Source organism: Spodoptera frugiperda, chromosome 15, assembly GCF_023101765.2.
Source record: "Spodoptera frugiperda isolate SF20-4 chromosome 15, AGI-APGP_CSIRO_Sfru_2.0, whole genome shotgun sequence".
Taxonomy (NCBI): Eukaryota; Metazoa; Arthropoda; class Insecta; order Lepidoptera; family Noctuidae; genus Spodoptera; species Spodoptera frugiperda.
In genome coordinates, this window is record NC_064226.1 from 11,178,117 (window position 1) to 11,199,600 (window position 21,484).

General features: G+C 35.6%; 1 protein-coding gene across 4 annotated transcripts; it reads left to right on the forward strand.

The window, feature by feature from the left end:
* LOC118278825 (protein rolling stone) lies at positions 1 to 21,388 on the forward strand. 4 transcript variants are annotated; one of them, XM_035598200.2, is made up of 7 exons: positions 10,199 to 10,277; positions 10,811 to 10,848; positions 12,128 to 12,278; positions 13,170 to 13,378; positions 15,617 to 15,763; positions 16,398 to 16,625; positions 16,844 to 21,388. In XM_035598200.2, exons 1-7 carry the CDS (start codon positions 10,222 to 10,224, stop codon positions 16,990 to 16,992), a joined length of 978 nt encoding a protein of 325 aa, XP_035454093.1. In that variant the 5' UTR covers positions 10,199 to 10,221; the 3' UTR covers positions 16,993 to 21,388. The 4 variants fall into 4 exon arrangements, with proteins under 4 accessions (XP_035454111.1, XP_035454103.1, XP_035454120.1 ...); XM_035598218.2 differs by lacking the exons at positions 10,199 to 10,277; positions 10,811 to 10,848 and adding an exon at positions 1 to 344; XM_035598210.2 differs by lacking the exons at positions 10,199 to 10,277; positions 10,811 to 10,848 and adding an exon at positions 521 to 679.
* Positions 21,389 to 21,484: the final 96 nt, after the last annotated feature.

Sequence of the window (21,484 nt, forward strand, 5' to 3'; positions counted from 1 at the left end):
TGTTTACGTAGCGGAGGCCGGTGCGGCGATGTGTAAGCCGGCCGGTGGTGCGAGCGTCGCGCGACTCCGAGGCTCCGACAGCGCATGCTCGCGCCCGCCACGGCGAGCACATGCACGCTGCAGTCGCGGCTACGCGCGCCGCAGACCACACGCACCTAAGCATAATACACCACACTAAATAACAAAACACTCTCTAACTAAATTACGATAACTAGCCCAAAGTTTGTAACAAATATATTATTTTAAATTATTAAACATTAATTTATTAAAGTGCATAATAATATTAGCTGTAAAAATGTGTAAAAATGTTGCCATAATGCCTATGAAGAAGAGTGCGGACACAGGTAAGTTTCATAAAACTTTTCTTAATTTCTATTAAGTAAATGCATGTCGTTAGGTATATCACTATAGTGCCATTATATTCTCGTGCAAAATATGAGCGATTCAGACGTTTTATGTGATTTGATTACTTATTGAGTACTTGTGTTATTTTATTACATTGTTAGAAAATTTATTTACCGGTTAATGCAATTATTCCTGTAGATTTGCTTTACCTCTCTTACGGATCGCACAAAGTTCTATCGTGTATAATTTACTCCTGACATTGTAACGATGCCGCTAAAAAAATTAATAATTATATATGCAGAAATTACCTATCGGTTTTATCTGTTGATTCTGGGTAAGTTGCCTATTTCTTATTAATATTAAATGCGTATTGTTGTCCCATCTTTTGCGTTAAAAGGTAGGTAATAATAAATTAAAAATTTCATCATTATAGGTCAACGAATAGTTTCGCGGGCTGGCCAATTGTCTTAAATTAGGAACCCATTTGTTCGCATTAAGTGTCGTGTGCGACTATTAATCGTCACGTCGATAGTGGTGAGGCGTATAGTGGCATTGATCCGGCGTGATTGTCGATGGCCTAGAAGGAGCGACGAGGGACACACACTTATCGGACGAATTAATTCTAATGTAGATCGTGTGAGGACGGTGTTATTACTAATATTGACGCCGTGGCTCCCGGCCGCGCTACTTGCCGCTCGGCTCCGACTCGGCTCCGCAGTGCCAACCCGTACATGCGCACAGTCGCACATATCAATGCACTGTTTTCCTTTTAAAAACATCGCGATATACCTACGAATCGTACACATTCTTCACCGTTCAAAAACAACGTAATGCGAACTCCTTGCAAACGTTTTTATTAGTGTGCTAGTGGTATCTTGATACACCGCCGCCGGTCGTTACCGAGACTTGAATCCCGAACCGTTTCCAGAAAGATGAAGTTGCCCAAATTGGATATGTGTGAGTTCTAATTAAGATATGTTTTGCACTCCGTATAGTATGTATACCTATATATTATGTAAAGATTGTACATATATATGACTCATGCACGTTCTGTGTCTAATTGCATTTTACGCATTTTCTATATCTAAATCCATACATACGCGGATAACTTAAAAAATTTCAGGCAAATTAAATATGATATTTTAACCTATTTATATACAAAAATAGTTATTTTTTTTATAAGAACCTACATGAGATACTATCCGACAAATATCTGCGAGTATGTATAAAGTACCAATGAATAACAAGGAGATATTTTTCAAACATTAATATAAGGACATCAGATGTGATAGGCAAGGTAGTATAAAATACTTGATGTATATTGATGAAGTTTTTGCCAGCGTAATTGACAGATAAAAGAGATCATTCCCATAGTCTATCAGTCAGATCAATCTCCATAAATTTTTAGGCCTTTATTAAAAGTGCCAATGAAAAAAAAATGGCACGTTTCGATAGAACTAGCCATTTGGAGAAATAGCTTCCCCCGATACGGGAAGGGTCAATAGCAGATACTCCAAAAGAAGAAAAATCGACATCGAAAACTTTTCATATTGTAATCAAAATTGCATGAGATACTTTATTCTATATACAGCAATATCAATCATCATTTTGCGTTTCCAGCACCTTTAGAAAGCAATGAATGTATGAAAATGATGAATCTTCGAACTAGTATAACTTCTATATCTTGGATCCTACAACTATTGTTAATTATTATTAATATGGCGTAAAATTAACAATACTTAATAAGGCATATCGATAGAATTAGCTGATCATCGATAGAATGCTAATTACTGTTGATACGTACCTACCATTTTTTTCGTTCGCCGACATTTTCAGAAAAGAGTGTTGTTAGTGAGTTAGTAACAGAAAATACTTATATGCTATGTTAGTGTTATTAGTACTTAATTACATAATCCTATAGCTAATTCCATCTAGTGCCTTTGGGTGGGACAATCGGCATGTTAGCAATCATTATATTTTATTTGTTACATTATTTATTTGTTACGTGTGTCAGACCAGTTAGTTAACAACAAATTACTCTCGTATTCTCCTTTATCAATAAAATGTAAGAACTTTAGAACAAGAAATCTCCACTCAATCTTCTTAAAAGGCGAGCTTGAAGTGCGTGTGAATTGAAATCTTGAGCTAACACTTATCCAATACCGGAGATAGATTGCACGAACCTTTCAACGAGATTCGTTTTGCGCGACAAATGGTCCAAATGATTTCCATGCCTCTTGAATTCTGTGATGAAACGAGCTTGAAAATTGAACCTTCCTGATTTTATTTACACAATGAAGACCCGCTTATATTTTGATAGCATTTTCTTCTAAATCTATTTGTTACGTTGTTCGAAATTATATTTGGTGTTTTACGCAGGAACCGATACTTTTCACGAATTTATTTTAATCGACATTAATCAATCGTTTGTTAAAAGCGCGACTACCGACCAGGGAACTTTGGGTTTGATTTTTTTAGAAAGAACTTAGTAATAGAACGGCGTCTGAAATTTTAAATTGTTATATGTTAAATGGGTATTATTATGTTGCATTGCACCTAATTGTGTATCTCTGACTACCACTCTTGAGACGAAAAACGACGACAACAATGTCTTAACGTTAAATAATGTCGATATAATTAAAGTCCTATCTTTTGAGTCAAATTTCTAAATTGAAACTTATGGAGGTACCATTCCTCTTAGCTAGTTGACGTTATCTGGTCATCTATAGACAGGTACCCACCTCCACCACCACCTCACCCAAGAATGAAGGAGATAAAATCAGAGAGCGACGCACTTCATCAACGAAGTTTAAATTAGCCTGATGGAGAGAAAGTTTTGCAAAATTAGATTGGACAAGCCAACCTTAACCTACAAACAAGCGAAGCTAAATAAAAGTTTGCAATGACCCAAATATTTTTGATAAACTTTCTTCAATGCAGGAAGATATTTTTTTTCGAGAAAAAAGTTTACATGATTTCGAAATGTTCTTTATTATGTTTTCTTTGTCACTTTCTATTCTCTGGTTGATTTCATTGAGGGACCCAAGAAAGAATATATAAAATATAAAATGAAATATATATAGGTACATCCACTTCTTTTTATTATACAATAGTTATTTTAACAGTCCGTGGGACTGTTACATAGGACTGTGATTGTAGTGTAGTGTATTGATTGTGTCCTAAACTGTTTATATCCCTACAGATGCATCAAGCTCCATTGTCTTACTGCCACACTCAGAGACATTTAATGATTACTTAAACTATTGATTAGTAACGATTGTATCGAAAAAAATTCCTAAGGCCTAAGTGTTATATCTCGATAATTTCTTTTTAAACAAAAAATAAATAGAATTATAAAGAACACACCTTTAAGAATTAGTATACCGACCGTGATTTTGCCGCTAGCTTCCAAGTAACAACTGCTGAACGATAATGCAGTTTGCAAATTATGACTACAGTCGATTCTTGTATTCTTGACAAATTCGTCATAAATGGTCGTTTACAAACAGCGATTATTACAGAACGGTGGGCGTGTAATTGTGTACTTCTATTCTTACATAATTGTGAAAATCATTTATTATAATGTATGTATCAACGTGTAAATACTAGTATGTGGTAAGTTTTTATGAGAGGAAAATCATCCAATGACTTCTCCCGTCTAGGGCGGGGCGAGAAGGATTGTCAAACTTTTACCACCCCGTTCTTACTCCTGCTTGTCGAGCCGGAGACCTTGTATGTGGTCTGCAGCTAGATACGAGTATATCGAGTACGCTTTAAATCTAGATTATTCGTGGCATTAGAAAAAATAATCACTTGACACCTAGACAATGCGTACATAGCATTAAAACTTAAATATAACACATAATAGGTACGAAATACGATAATAGTTACCGCATTACTAGAAATCAATGGGGAAATAAGTCCTAAAGATAAACTGCAGTCGATTTCCTACAAACGTCGCGACGGTATTCCCCCAAGAAAACAAATTATTTATTGCACCAGCCTCTACTTCTTTGCTATTACTTACCTTCACCATCATTATCTTACCGTTACCCTTTGCCTCCTTTCGGTGCCAGGGGTTCGCTTTCAGCATACGTACCTAGATTACTTACTTAAAGAACTTTTAAGATTGTAATAAAGTAAGAAAAATCCTCTTTGTTTTTTTGTGCATTAAACAGGTTCCTAATTTACTTGACCATTTATCAACGGACTCGTAATACCTAAGAAAATATGAAATTTATATTAAAATATCATGTGTACCTCTCTCTACCTATCCCGTCTAGGGTTAAAAGGCACAATGATATAGGTAATACTCGTAGGTACGTGCAATGTGCATACTTGTGTATGTATATAAATACGTAAGAAAGGGCACCGGAAACAGAAACTAAATAAAAATACTCACGTCAGTATCTATGTATTTAATACTAATCGTCAGTTACTATTTATTGTAGTAAAAAACAGATAGTGGATACTAAGACCACTTCTGACTATCTATTCTGAAAAAAGGTTTAACGTTACATATGTGAGTCAAAAATACTCGGAGTACAGTTAGTAAGTACTCGTGACTTACTCACTACTCAATACTCACGTCACGTGACAATTTATCAACGTTTAAACTGAAAGCAACCATGTTTACGACACGAATAAAACGAATATCGCACGTAAAACGTCGGCTTTTCAGTCTCTCTGTAGTTTTACAGTGGCAAAATAATAGATGACAGAAAATATGATTGCCTACATTCAAGTGTGGGATAGCCATGCTTCTGCACCAATGGCCCGGCTCAAGCGGAGTGATAACACGGCCTCACCGAAAACCGATGTGAAACAACGCTTGCGTTTTGTGACTAATGTTACAGGAAGCCCAATTACTCACTTTCCCAATTCCCCAACAACTCTTAAATTTCTAACTCCCAACAGGGCGGCAACGCACTTGTAACGCCTCTGGTGTTTTGGATGTGGATAACTAATCACAATTTAACCATACCGCCCTTCCTCTCTTTTACTATTGTCATGTTAATTTCACAAAAAAATTATGTTCTTCTATCTTATAGAACATCAATATCACACAGAAATATATTAAAAACGGTTCAGCAATTTACACGTGGAAGCGTAAAAAATAAACATCGTTACGCGAGCCGCACTGCTAATTATTGTTTATTATAATTATGTAAAAAAAGAAATAAATAATTAAAACAAATAACTCTTTATTAGTGTCGGATAAAACCTTCATAACCTTTTAAATATAAGACAGGCAAAATCTGCACAGTATCTAGCGTTAAGCACTATTTTATTATTTTCAGTTTTGGTTGAACGGTCTAATCTCTGAAACTACTTGTTCGATTTTGAACATTATTTTTGTGGTGGATAGTCCATTTATGGAAGAAGACTATAATTATGCTATAAAACATCACGCTACAATCAATAGGAGCGGGTGAAACTGCACAGGAGTAGGATGTAATGCCTATTTGATCGAAACTGTTGCCATGTAACTTGTCACCGCCGCCGGAGCATTTAGCCTGACGTTTACGACGCCGAACAAATCGTTCAATTGTTATAATGGCCAATAGATAAATCACCAATGACTGCTAACTCTTTTTCAATCGAAAACTAAAACTCTTCAAACAGACACAATTAGGATGAATTGAGAGGCTGGCCAAAAGTCTATAAGATCTATTGTAGGAAAATTTGCTAATAGAAAGAGGTTATTTACGTATATTATATTATGAACTAGGTTATTTTAATATAAACGGTTTGTATGAATAAATTCAGATGCTTCACAAACACACACGTAAGTACCTAAGCATTTATAAACCTAGCAAAACTATAACCAGATCTTATTAAGATGTGAACAACAAAAGTATCATTTTTCAAATAACATTCCTAATTATGCACGATTGCAAATACCTTTACATAATACTCACCATTAATGGGCAACGTATAAACATTTCATCTTGTTGACACACAGGAATGCATCCATAATTTAAAACATTAATAAATAACTTTCTGTTTTGTTTTTATTTACGGGTTTTCCCTATTCTTCTTAGAACCAAATATAATTCATAATTTATACACAAATGCTCACTACAACAACAAGTAGACGCACTTTCTGACCAGTAATTTTTATTTATGTAATAAATAAAAACTTACTGCCGTACTCAGAGTAATTTAATAGTTTCTTAACCTAGTCCTCATCAATAATTTTATTGTTTTCGATACAAAATCATTACTAAGGAATAGTTTAAATATTCATTAAACGCCTCTGAGTGCGGCAATTACTGCCTAAACACTAAAAACCGGACTTGAAAACTCTCTGTTAGTTGAGTATTGGGTTGAATCCTGGTCAAGGTAAAGTTTTGGTATTGGTCAATGTCTTCTATATCGAAATTCTCATTAATAGAACAACGATACGATGATGACGCGGCAATATTTTGCAACCAATTCACCTTCTTTAACATACTGTAACATTTCGTACTTAATGAGCATAAAATATTCTATGGGTTGTTCATCTCTTGTAAATCATCGACTCTGCTGTAGGCCTCCTTTACCTGACAGGGTTTGCTGGAATTTATACGCTTAGCTTGTTGGAGATCGCGATTTAAAAGGTTCAGATTTATCAAAGAGCGCTGTTACCCGGACTTCGGGAAATGTGTAGTCCTCTTACGACACTTGAGGGAAGAGTAGAGGAACAAATGAATTATACTCTTTGCTTACCTCTCTTTTCTAGTTCTCAAATAATTTCGGTGCAAAAGAGTCAGCTGATTAAGTAATATATGAACACGAATACTTAACAAATTATAAAATCACATGACGTCGAAATACTACAGAGATACGCTTATAAATGTTTACCGTAGTTGAGCAGGCGATTGGCAAACATCCACTAAGTTGATTTAATTCGCCTGTCCTTGCTTCAAGCTAGCCTCGGCAGACTAAACATGACATAAGTCTTAAATTCGCAGACAAAATACGATCCGGTACCTATGTCATACTTATTCTCAGTATCAGTGAAATATCTTCTTTTTCCTTTATTTACCGTTAGGAAGGAAATAACAGAAACATGACACCTAAACCCGGGATAATTATCTGTGACTCACACAAAAAAAACATACAAAATCCGAACCTACCTGCAACAAGTTGCATAGAATAAAGTACATTCGATCACCCAGCCACTGCGCCAACCATTCATTTTAAAAACACTAAGATAACTCCAGATAAAACTAGTTAGTATTCCAATTTCATTTATCACTCAATATTTTTGTGCCTAGAGTGTCCTGTGACCGTAATACGGCACCTGAGGTGAGTGACCTGTAGCCCCATTGCCAAATAATGTGGAAATGAGTCACAACGACACCATATGCATGCATAAACATATCAATGTAAATAATCTAGTTATGCACCCACAAATAATAAATTGTAAACTTCTTTTTCACTTGTCTAAACATCTATTAAGGAAACCCCAACGTACTATGTTTCTATAATGGGTGTCTGACAATAAGCTTACCGCCTATTTACATGAGATGTTACATAGTGTCTACTAAATTAAAAGCTACATGTATCATATTAAGATATGATATAACTTTTGCATCAACACGATTTTTAAGTAAAACTTAATCTCAGTTCTATTATTACGTAAATCTATTACGTAATTTATTCTATCTGTGTTATTACCTATGGTAACAGATAGAAAACCAATTCCTATTAAAAATTCGCGAGACCAGACTTCTGTTATTAACATTTAAAAATGCTTTAATATATGCCTTGTACATACTTCTACGTTTACTGCACATAATTTAGTTTATTTTCCTCTCGCTGCAGTCAGTAAGATAACAGTTAAAAAAAAATTTTCTTCCTCAACTGTCCTATTTCCAATGTCCCATTTTCAAGTCTAGTCTCCCGAGCCCACCCATAAACTAATGAGGAACTTTCTGCTTGAATAGGGCTCTTTCTCCTTTTCCCATCGAGTCGCCTACTCCACTACTCCATCTATTGTTAACGACGGCAATTTCTTTCAGTATAATTGAACTAGTTTGAAATTCTCGACCCCAATTACTATGACCCGAGGTAGTATTGATTTTCTTTTAATTTAAACTGTGCATTGACCTTACAAGGAGGCTTTTGACGTCATTTTAATTCCGTTTTGTTTTTAAGACGAGTTTTACTGCTTTGTAATGGTCATAACAAATAATCAATATGATAAAAAATTGTGTATAAGTAAATAATACAACAACATCATATTCTACACTACGGGAAATAACAGACGTCACGATCAAAATAATCACATAATGTATCGGAATCTATAATAAAATCAGTATAGGCCCGTTATCTTGCAACTGTGTAACGAAATAAACAAGTTACGAGTAATATGACGTTACTATATTTATTGGTAACAATATTATGACGTGCACGACACGAGAGAATAATATGAAGCTACACGTGTCCGTGTCTGTGCGTGCTCCGTGCTCAATTGTACAGAACTACTGAAAACACGCTGATTATCTTAATGTTGATTAAATTGATTAACATACGTCATCTTGTCATATAATGATTATTGTTTTTCTCTCATCTTTTAATAACCCTTTTTATTTGTCTTTAAAGCTATGACTATTATTTATCTCGCTCAATTGTTAGGTAAGATTTTGATCATATTTCAATGTCATCTGAGAAGAATTAGTATTATATTCATCCATTATTATTGTGCACAAATGGTGCATTTAAGTGCATCAATATAAACTATTGATTATCATGAATAGGCACTAAAATAGACAAACAAAATTTTACACATATTCATTTTCTTAATGCTGAAGTGAAATATGACAAAAATGTTTATGATTGAAGGTCACAATTAATATAACAACATAGACTTACAACATATAATCTTATTGCTTTAATATAATCTTATTATGTAAAAATGTATAAGTATTGAGTACACGTACATACGTAAATAATTTGCCTTAAAGCGCTTAAACACAACTACTTTAAAGAAAAGTTATCGTGTTATACAACAACATAAACAACATAATAAAATAGGTTCCTTATATTAAGTTTTGTTTACCAGCTGTGCCGTTACATTAATTCTTTGACCCAAATAGGTCCATTGAAGAATCTAGATTCAATACAAGTACTCAGGTCTAAAACGCGTGCAATAACCTCGGTTAAGCCGTTTGGGGATAGCCGAATAAGTTGCTAATTACATAATGAAACATGGATAGGATGTAGGAAATGACATGGAATGCATATTATAGCAGCTTGAGGTGCCTGAGTTGACTCCAAGGCTATCTCGCCAGTCTGCCCGCTGTCTAGATAAATACATTGTTGCACATATAAATATTCATTATTGTTTCTACTACCATTGAGTACGTTTTGTAGTGAATGCTATGAATACACGTAATCCGTGTCGGGTACACATCATTCATAAAAAGGTTCTCGTATCTCATCAGTTTAATTTGTGCTATGTTGCAAATTTTGTTTTATGAACAAGTACGTAACTTTACCTACAACTGTTATTAATGTGATTTTTGCTAGAACGAGTATTGAGATAACTTTTAAAATCAAAACCCTTAGGTACTAACTAACTAACCATTGATCCGGGAAACGTTGACTTTAATAAGTAGCTACTTATTTCCAATGTATTACGAACAGAATAAAAATCATTAAAATCAGAGGAGAGATAATGTTGTTGTCTCGTGCATCTTGTCGATGGTATTGCACAATGCTTCTCCGAATAAATTCTTTGACTTTCCGAAACTCATTGTGACATTATGGTGACGGTATGACATTGTCAACATGTCAGCATGTCATGAGTTCAATCGTGAAGCCATGATATTTACATATTATTGTTTGAATAATTTATTATTTCCAAGTTAGATATCAACTTGAAATATGAGAAAGTATCACCTAATAAATTGTAGTCAATTGAACTACAAAATGTTGCTCAGGTATGGTATATTTTAATATAACATGTATTATGAATTAGGTGCACTACATATTTGTATGTGTTTGATGGTCCTGTGTGAGGCCAGATCACTATCACAAATGGCAGGGGCACCCAGCGAACCGAATCGGAATCTCTGCACTGTTTTATTATAACGAGCCTGAAAACACCTCCATTGAGAACACCATGGAACACCATTCGCATTCACAATTAATTTAATTCATGCTAATAAAATGACAACTAGTCATCACAATATAAATGGTTGTTTTATATATTGCTAACGGCATAAAGTCGTAAAATTTTATTCTTTTGTTGTTCCGGATGCTGCTAGACGCACCATACTTTATTACTGATAGGGCATTGTTCAACTTTAATTGATAGTGGAAATGGAACGTGTGTATAGAGAGAAAATTAGGAGAAAACGAAAACATAGCCGTCAATCAGTCAATGTAGGCAATGGCCCAAATAGGGTCTAGGCGAATTCCTGTACAAACCCTCACGACCTTGCGTACTAATTAGTGATTATTCTGCGAACAGTTGGTGCGCCCACTCGCTGCTCTGGCCAATCGACGCAGGTGGCTCACAATTTGTTGTGCATTGACCTCGCTCCTAGTACCCATCGTAGATATCTACATCAATTAATCTTAGACTGTTAATCTCGTCGTCGTAATTAATGTAGCCACGAGTAATGCACGAGTTGACAACAATCCATCCATTGACTAGTATCGACTTAGTACTTACCTACGGCAACATTATGCACGTATTTATATTATGTCTGGCTCGCTAATGCAATCATCGAGTAGATGTTACTTTCATTCCGTTATCTAGTTAACTGATAATTATGAGCAGTTATGAGGAAGACATTTGATCTGATTTAAACGTTTCTGCATTGAAAGGATCGTTGTTGGTTACAGCGAAGTGTTCCCCTCTGTCGTTATCGCAACATCGGACCACATAACGTATTCTTAATTAATGCCTTTATTGATCGCGTGCAAAACATAGCTAGCGCCGCGGCCTCACGTGACTCCTGCTGCATGCTACACTGTGCTACAGTATTAAAATAAATATTTGTTAAAAGTTTACAAAAGCTACAGGCATATGGACAGCATAACATTTTTATAATGTTTATCTATTTTTGGTTAGCGAAACAGCAAAAAGGAGCGCTTAGCTAAATTATCTAGTATGGAAACTCCATAATAATACGTTATAAGAAAGAAAATGAGTAAACCAACGACATGTATGACGTTGTCACCTTGAACATATTACAAATAATTGAAAAGCTTTCGAAGTAACGTATGTACCCGTATTTCAGTAGTCGTTCAACGGTCCTCTTAGAAGGAACGATGTCAAGGTGTCGCCCCCTAGCGGCGGAGGCGAGACACGTCAATACCTATTAAATATATAATAACGACCGGTAGGAATACAGACGTGGTGCCTATTTCATAAAATCGATTGTCTACCACTCACGCAGTTCCATTGAGCGGCCACAATTAGAATTTATGTTACGACCTATGTAGACGTGCCGTTGTCAACCCGCTGTAAAAACTGTAGGCAATAAATGCTACTATTTAGTAAATTAGTACATTTTAGAGTCTTCTTTTTACTAGCCGATGTCTGTGTCAGCTGTGTGTGAGATGCCAGGTAACTTATTTAGTGGTGATTTGAAGTTAGTAACAAATGATTTTCCGATATCGTCCTCCTTGCATCGTACCTATTCCTCATTACTGAGAGTAGACAGAATAATTTGGCTCTCCATAATAGTGGGCCTTTGTATAAAACTTTGTAATTTCCAATAATATCAGTTCATGAATTTTCGTTTTGTACTTACTTTAAAGATTCCTTTTTTCTCTGTAGCCATGCAAAAGTCATGCAAGCCAGCGATGCTGGGTCGCATGTGGCAGGCGAGCCGGCGCGCGCTGAACCTCGAGCATGCGCCTGCGCACCAGTTCGCCTGCAGCCAATGGCAGTCTAGTCCACACCCCTCCACTACATATCTAATATACAGGTAAGTTATAAAGATTTTCAACGTTTAGAGTTATTATTATCAAATGTTTCAACTAGGTAATGTATTTTTAATATTATGCTACTTAAAGTGCATACAGAGCAGCAGACCCAAGCTTTTATAACACAGCAGTGTATACATTTCGTCCCTGTTATTATATGAACGGACAAATAAACATATTTATTAGTATGGAATTAAATCAATGGCGTATCAGTAGTTAACTTATAAGTGATTTATTAAAGTGAGGACATTTGCAAGTCATTCATAAATGTGATAGAACGTGTCCGTTGTTTGATTTAATGTAAAACTTTTATGAATTGAACATTTATCTGTAAATAATTTATAATATCTGTTATCTACATAAATTTACTTTCTTTTTTTTTATGAGAGGGGAAATCATCCAATGGCTTCTCCCACCTTGGGTAAGGCAAGAGGGAGTGTTTGACTCTTACTGACTAAAACATCTCCGTTTCTACTCCTACTTTTCGAGCCGGAGACCCGGTAAACCCGTTACGTAGTCCGCAACTACTAACTTCTGCCTCCAAAGGATGGACATTGTGTTAAAACCTCTTATGTATAGTTATATATCTATAAGAGTTCATAGTCAAGGACTTCGGTCTATCACAGGCTGTTATTACTGAATTATACAGCAAGCGAAATGAGCATGGGACTCACAACATAACTAATCAGAGTAAATATTACAATCATCATCATCATCAACAGCCTATGAGGGCCCACTGTTGAGCAAAGCCTCTTCTAACACGGAGAAGGTTTGAGCATTAATCACCACACTTGCTCAATGCGGGGTGACGCTATATAATACGCTAATATTACAAGCCCTCTAATAATGTTAAGTATATGAATTACATAATATATGTATCCTTTTTTACACAGATGGCTACTTTTCATCTCGGTGATATCGACTGGTATTGCGAGCTTCGCGTGCCAGCGTCTGCCGAGGCTCTACGATGGACCTATAACGGAGCTGAACTACATGAAGTGGTTCATCTACTTCACCAACTGGGGGTACCTGCTCATCGCACTGCAGTCAGCACTCGCCCTAGCCGTTGTAATCAGATATAGATCACAAAAATGCAATTCTAGTAAGTTTATTTATGGTTAATGCGCTAATAATCCATACTCGTAATGAAATTATATTGTCTTCTTTTGGATTGTAAAGTAAATATAATAAAATGATAAACCTATTGGAAGTTAGAAGCTATACAACGATTTGTCGAACCAAAATCGATCAGCATTTTCGAAAATATAAATTAATTTCATTAGAAACAGTCAAGACATCCATCTTCAAAATATTTACAAAATCCAATTGAACACGTCTCTCCATTTTAGATAGGAACATGTTTACAACGAAACTTTGACTTCAATGCTACTAGTTATCGTTTATAACTGCTTGCAATAATATTAAGTCTTACGTTTGGCACAAAAAATATAAGTCCATTTTGCAATCAATTCAATTAGTTACATTGTAAGGCCAAGTTCAATGACTTAGTCTAGACTTGCAGCTGACTTGATAGCGTACGGGACAACATGACGTAAATCTATTTTAATCTCGTGTTTTTTACAATCTTCCGTGTAAAAATACCAATCAAATTAGCAAACTTAGTGAAAAAGGAAAAATCGATCATGTAAGCCGTTTCAGATATCTATATTTAGATTTAGTCTATATGTTTTTGTAAATATGTAGGTATAATAATGATGCATGCTACTTACCTCTTGAAATAATAAAAGTCCTACTGAGACTCCCTGCACGTATTTACTTTTTAAATAGATACAATACAATTTACAAACTGACCATCAGGATCTTTTCCGACAGTGGCGCCGCCAGAAATGCGAAATAGAATAGCTTCTGTAACATTTATACTATCGTTGCTATATTGAAGAGTATGGCAGGTAACCGAGTAGGCGGGTATTTGGTAAACACTCAACTGTACACAAAACTTCCTTTTCAAGATCTGACACGTGTAGTACAGTGAATGTCGCCCGTTACCTTATCAACAACAATATGATATCATCAATTGTTTTCCCACGTTCATGAGTTATTTAATTGCCGCAAAATGCTTAGAATTGTACGCGCTAACCGCAAATCCAATTTCATTCACAATAATTTTGTTCCTGAAATTGCTGAAATAAGACTTCATATAACCACGAAATGAGATTTCGTGCTTTGGAGCCATTAAGCTGTGTTGACACAATTGCGGTCCAGCAACCCAGGCTAAAACTAGTTTGGCGCTCATTGTCAAAGCTAACATAGAAAGTGATCGGCAAACTGTGGACAGGTCGAACTCTTCAATGTCAAGTGTGTTGCGTGGGTCCGTTTATTACACAAAACGGTTTCCTTGGACGACGTAATTCCTCACGCGAATCAATTAATCTAAATCATTGAATCGCATGTCGTACACATAAACATCTTCGCCGGGGATCGATAGAACACGTGTTTTGTCTTTTTCGTGCCGTCAATAAAAACGGTTTACGCTGACATGTCTAGACTGTTCATCAATTTAGATGAAAAGTTTTAATAACGTCATTATTGGTTGGCTTTCGATACTTGGCTTATTTGTTCGTATCGATGCTGTCAAGGGCATTTATATTCAAATAAGACATTTGGATAACATTTTGATGCATGCTATCGACAGAGGTCACGAACTCTTGATTGGTAACAATTTCGCGTCAATTAAGATCAGAGCAGAGCGGGTCCGCTGTCCATTGTGCTTCAAATTATCCTTATTGGTTCCTCATTCCATCGGAGCCAAGCTCACAGGGAGTGGGTATTATTCCGCAGCCATTGTTGAAAATTGTAGACGCTCTCGTTGTCCACTTGAATGGCAAGTGGCGGACAATTGTGCGACATAAAAGGATTTAATATACAACGTTCACTTTCGTTAACGCGTCCGGACACTCGGCTGAGGGTATTTGAGAAGTATTGACGGCAAATAGAGCAGACGTCATCCATCCACATTGTGTATTTATTGTGATTGACAGGAACACGCATTGACTTCAACTGTCCCTTTTTAACTAGAGTTACAAATATGTAAATATAGTGTTGTTAATATTTGCTACTAAATTGAGCAAATGTTCTGTTACTTTAATAAGTTATTTCAAAACGATGTTTTATTTTGTTATTTTAATACTCCTACAGAAATCTCCTACTCCTATAGAAATATATCATTTATTTGATACAAAATAAAATGTACCGATCTATTGGATTTGGATTTCAACATATTACATTAATGTTAATCTTTTAATATGATATGAATCTTAATCTTATAATAGAACAACCTAATCTGACATTTATTTTCAAAGCCTTATGTTACTTTTTACAGCATACGAAGAGGATGAGATCCCGATTCCTCTGGGGCGGCGCGTGCGCACCCCGCTGCTGTGTCGCGCCTATTGGCTGTCACATAACATCGCCACCGACCTCGCATTCGTCATCTCACTCGTCTACTGGACTCTGGTCCATGATCCTAGTAAGTATTTTTGTATATTTGACCTACTAGATTAATAAAATACGGTACTAAAAAGGATACAGAAAGAAGCCTTTATATAGTTAATACGTATAATATATCCTTTTCGTTACACCCTGTTTAGTGAAGAATTAAAATAAGCACTAAGGTGCACCTTTTATTTTCATTATAGCAATTTTATCAGAATAATAATAAAACACGAGTGCCTTATAAAAATAGTAGAGCAACATAACGCCAGAATGTAGTGAACAACCATTTGCTATATAAGGTGCTTTTTATGACTATAAAACACACGTAATTATAAGTTTTCCGTTTTAATTTACGATCATACGTCTAGAATCGGAAAAGAAAGATGGGAAACTTGTTCTTTCTTCTCTTATCAATTCCAGATGTTGATATCTACAGAAAAGATGCAGACCATAACATAAACCTAGGTTTAATGTTTTGACCGATACAGTAGACTAAAGACGACAAATATAGTGTACTTCAAAAATGACTTTTTTTGATCGGCTATGATAGACAGTGGTGTATTGGCCTGGTTTTTGCTAGTATTCTATAGCGGCAGCTAAAAGCCCATTAGGGGTGGATTAGTTTTTAAATAATTTCTTACCTATATAAGATCATCTCTAAATTCCAGAAATCCACGAGGTCAACACCCTCAACGTATTAGTCCACGGTGGTAACTCGTTGGTGATGGTGATCGAGCTGATGGTGACGTCACATCCCGTGCGGGCTGCGCATGCGCTGTACAGTGCTGGCGCGGGACTCGCGTACGGTGTCTTCAGTGCCTTCTACTGGGCTGTTGGTGGTACTGACAGGATTGGATTACCAGCTATCTACCCAGCTCTGGACTGGAATAAACCTGGTGAGTAACTTGTTTTGAAGAATGAAAAAGGATAGCAATGCATTCACCTAATCTTCTGCCATATAACCGGTCAAAAACGCATAACGATTTTTTTCTATTTAACTACTTCGATTTTTCTTGCGTATATGCCATTTGGCTCATGTTCCTACTCTTTATATTTTACTGAAGCCTGAAGTGATTCCTGGGAATTGTAAAAACGTATCTTATTTTGTAACTAGGATCAGCATTTGGGTTCGTGTCGCTGTGCGCGGTGGTGATGGTGTGTGCGCACGCGCTGGCGACGGTGGTGGCGGCGGGTCGCGCGCGGCTGGCACAGCGCCTGCGCGCGCGCCCCCACGCAGACCGACTCGCGCTGCCCACGCACTGATCTCACGGGAAACTGCTCTAGCATCTCTCGTTACCTCTTGGCCCACGCCGAGACTTCAAAAGGACTTCTAAGAAAGTGCAGCGTAAACAGAAACAAAGATGGCGTCGATCAATCATCTCAAACGCAGTTTACGGACATTTTCAATAACTTTGCTAGATGAATTGACCACGGATTTGCTTCAATTTCGTCTATATTCGCACTTCTATCATTCAATATCAATAGTGCACAATCATTTTTATGACCACTCTGATGTTTTAGTTTACGGATCGAAACTAAGGACTATTATGTCTTATACTAGTATTTCATCAAAAATGAAGGAAATCTGCGGGTCTGTAATAAAAACAAGAGGTAACAAACTAAACATGAGTGGCAATGGACTTTTTAAATATAAGACGGTGTTTGAGTAGTTTTCGTGTCAATTTACAAGTTTATAAATGTAAGTATTTGGTTGTCGTGTCGTTAGAGACATGTGCGTGGAGTTGGTAAACAATCCTGTAGTTTTGTAAACGATGAGCATAATATTATTTGTATCATCATTCCCAAAACATTTAGGCTTAAGTGAATAATCTTATGGCTGTAAAGAAGCCCTTTGTCTCAAGAACTTTGATAGTGCTTGCTCAGTGACAACATTCCTCCCTTAAATATCTTTTTAAATCTGCTAAATTATCCGCTATTTTGAGAAAATTTTGTTTGTTACATGGAAATTAACAGCAAATATGTGTATGTCAGTATAAAGTCTATGCGTATATGTACAGGGGCTTTAGTACGAGATCGAAACGGGACCGCGTTCGGCGCTGTGATTGGTTGGTTCATTGCGGCCGGCCAATCAAAGCGCCAAACTCGCTCACTGAACGAAAACAAAACGAGACCGCGTTCGGCGCTCTGATTGGTTGGTTCATTGTGGCCGGCCAATCAGAATTTTCGTTTCGTTTTCGTTCAACATAAAGCAAACTCGTACTCGACTACAGATAGACGAAAGTACATAATGGTAATGACTTGGAATTGAACTTCAAATACAGCACATATAACGCGTTCGTCTCAGAAAACAGTATATTCTGAAGCAAGAGATAAATCGGGAATTAAGCCAGAGCCAGAGCCAGATTTGACTGCAAACTCTGTTCTGAAACAGTACTATAAAATGGCGTAAAGTGGTTTTACACTTTTGAGAATTAACCTAAATATGTGCATCTATATCTACATGGACAAAAGCCTTAGATTTTGAAAAAATATGCAAGTATTTGGAAATGATACAGCACAAAAATTTGGGTAGAAATATGGTACCAGGTTAGTGTTATTAGCAATGATCGGATATTATTATTCGGATACATATTTGCCTAAAGTTAAAGTGTTGGTTAATATGGAATGCACTTTCCATATTAACCAACACTTGAAAAAAATCCCGGAATTTCGGATTCATCAAATTTAGTTTTTTACTATAGAATCAAATCGGGTGTAGGAATATTTACTTAGTGTGTTGGATAATATTATGGAATGCACTTTTGTGTCGAAAAAATCTAAATTTACTGTATTTATTATAGATTTCTTCAACATGTAATAGGATTTATATTGCAAGAAAATATGTTTTAAGAAGCCGCTTCCATAATAATCTAACCAAAAAGGAACTTTAGGCAAATATGCATCCGAATATCCGATCACTGGTTATTAGGTACATAATATATTATGTAGAAGTTGCAGCTAAATAAATGGAATGAGTAAGCAATGATATATCTACTCATAGTAGAGTACGCAACACAAGTATTACCATAGCGTTTGTGAGAACATCTAGCGAATTAATAGTTTATATTGCATGTATTGAAATGGGGGACTTACAAAGCATTCCTATTTTTCCCAAAGAAATAGCTTTTTAGATGTAAGTCATGTATTACCTATCATTTATAATTTATATCAATGAATAATACAGATCTTAGGTTCGTGGGTCTGTTTATAAAGTTTATATTCACCGTGGTTTGTTGTAGTTATTATTTTTTCTTGAAATATGTATAACTCAGAAGTCTAACTATCTATAATTACCACTAGAGGCACTACTGGAGCTTAACCTCTCTCTCATATGCCATATAAGACATAATAATAAGAAAATATATTATGTCTTTTTTAACGTTGATAAGTCTGCGTTTGGCGTAGATCTGCGTTCCATACCATATGTTAAGCTCTCTTAATAAAAAATCTATTTGAAAATATCAGGCCTTTGGGCAGTTAAAACAATAAGTTAATGAACAGGATCTTATGCCCCAGTAGCGCCATCTACATAGCTAACAACTACTGTTTGATATTATATTTTCTTGTATTAATTCCTCAGTCTACTTACATAGCTTTTTGTTTTGGTAAAAACAAATTAAGACAATATTTATTTTATAGTTTATTAAAATCACGGTGATTATTTATATTTATGTACTTTTTATGTAAACAAGAGTTCAATGATCCCAACCTCATTATTATAATCTCGGGGTGCATGATCGATGTATTCGCAAAAAGAACAGAGTAACATGACCAAACCTACCCTTTATTAAAAAAAAAACTTTTAAACAATACATAATTCTCTTAATAAAGAAATAGTTAACATGTATACCTCTACAAAGAAAAATGTGCCATAAACCGTACAAAATAAGGACAATTTTTAGTTATATCGCTCTTTTACTTATTCTCTTAATTTTCAAATTATTGATTATGCACCCCGATCGGTGACGGCTGGATAAACATACAAAGCAGACATTGTTAGAAGTATTTACTCAAATTGTGATATTTATGTATTTATCAATCGAATACCTATCTAGACTTTTTATAAATAATAGTAAACGTTATTAAATGTCTGAAATGATTTAAAATGCTTTGAAAAAGTGGGTGATGTCAGCTAAATTCATATCGCTAAATCCGTAATATGATCTAAGACTTCACTTTAAGAAGACTAAATATATTTATATAGAATAGAATCAGGCGTTACTTTGCGGAAATCCATGCTACACTAATGCTGGGGCCACACTAATGGAATATGCCATTGATTTTGAAAACAAATGAACGATTATGAACTTTAAATGTTCGTACAAACATCAATTATTTATCGCTATAATCAAATGGCATATTCCATTAGTGTGGCCCCAGCATAACAATACAATAGATTTTTAGTTTTCGTTCCGCTTATAAATGTAATTTCAGCATGCGGTGTGCAGTACCGCCCGTATTAAATGCTCATGCAGCAGAAGTGCAACACAAAACACACACACGAGATGCAACAAACCAATCGACATATGTTTCGCTCATCCACGGAACATCTTCAGGTGTTGATTTGAGATCCATAAGCGGAATGAAAAGTAAAAGTCTATTGTATTGTTAGTGAAGATTAAATAAGTATAGCCAGTATTCGTATTAAGGTAAGCATCCACAGGTCCGCATTGTACGCATCGTACGCATTCCGTATGACGTCATCGGTACGGATCGCATGTAGGCATTGCCGATGATGCGGTCCGTACGATGCGGATCAGTGAACACAGTTGTATGAGTTTCTATGCAAGACAAACTAAAATCTGTTGCGTGCGATACGTACGATGCACGCCTGTGGACGCGTACATTTAATAGGAAACGCCGTATTTTATAGTCGTTGTTGACGTAACTTTGAAGATTATGAACCTTTGTCCACAAAAGTTAGAGTGTAAATTAAATTGTCAACATTATTATCACCTTGGCCCGTCAATTGTTAAATATTATGATTTTATGGTAGTATGTATTAATGTATTGAACACTATTTTATATACATGTCCTTGTTCACCATACTCGATTTATTGCATTTGCTAACGAGATATAGTACGACTGTATGTTCGGTTGGAACCATGGAGGAACATAATTCTAATAAATATAGTGAATTTAACATTGTTTAAGTAGTCGAGAGTCGCGGCCGAACACATTCCTGCCTTGCTCCAAACTTAAGCAAGCTCAGCATTTATATAAGCAAATATCTATATAGAGAATAATTTAGGACTTATTATAGTGATATGAATCGTTCCTAGCCCTAATTTAAAATTGGACAAAAAGCTGTGATGCGATGTTTCTTTTAAAGTATTATTGTTAATTAAACTAATAAGCAATAATAGACTTGTAATCGCGACGACATTTGTAAGCAATAATTTAATTATTATGCAATTATAATGGACTGTAATCTCACTTTAAATATTATGTCTTAATTAAGTATTAATGTATGAGATCCCTAGTGTTTTGGTTAATTTCTAAAATTGGCCGTGAATTTATTTATTATTAATGTAGTTCGCAATTTAAACCCGATTTCACGGATGTTGTAGCGAATGTCTCCTAGGGGATCTGGTCATATCGTGTTACTTGTAATCAGTGTAATTTATCGTGATAATGAATGAATAAAATATAATTTTCATTTGTATTTTTGTTCGTAAATAAAAATACTAACTACCTTGAAATGTTTGAAATTGCATAAAAAGTGTGATCGGAATCATTGATGATGCGTGAAGGA

What these genes read in the sequence shown, in the direction of transcription:
- LOC118278825 (XM_035598200.2), top strand. Translation starts at nt 10,222, where the DNA reads ATGAGAAAGTATCACCTAATAAATTGTAGTCAATTGAACTACAAAATG. An exon ending in GCTCTGGCCAATCGACGCAG is followed by an intron (nt 10,849 to 12,127) that starts GTGGCTCACAAT and finishes TTTTCTCTGTAG; the next exon opens with CCATGCAAAAGTCATGCAAG. An exon ending in ATCACAAAAATGCAATTCTA is followed by an intron (nt 13,379 to 15,616) that starts GTAAGTTTATTT and finishes TACTTTTTACAG; the next exon opens with CATACGAAGAGGATGAGATC.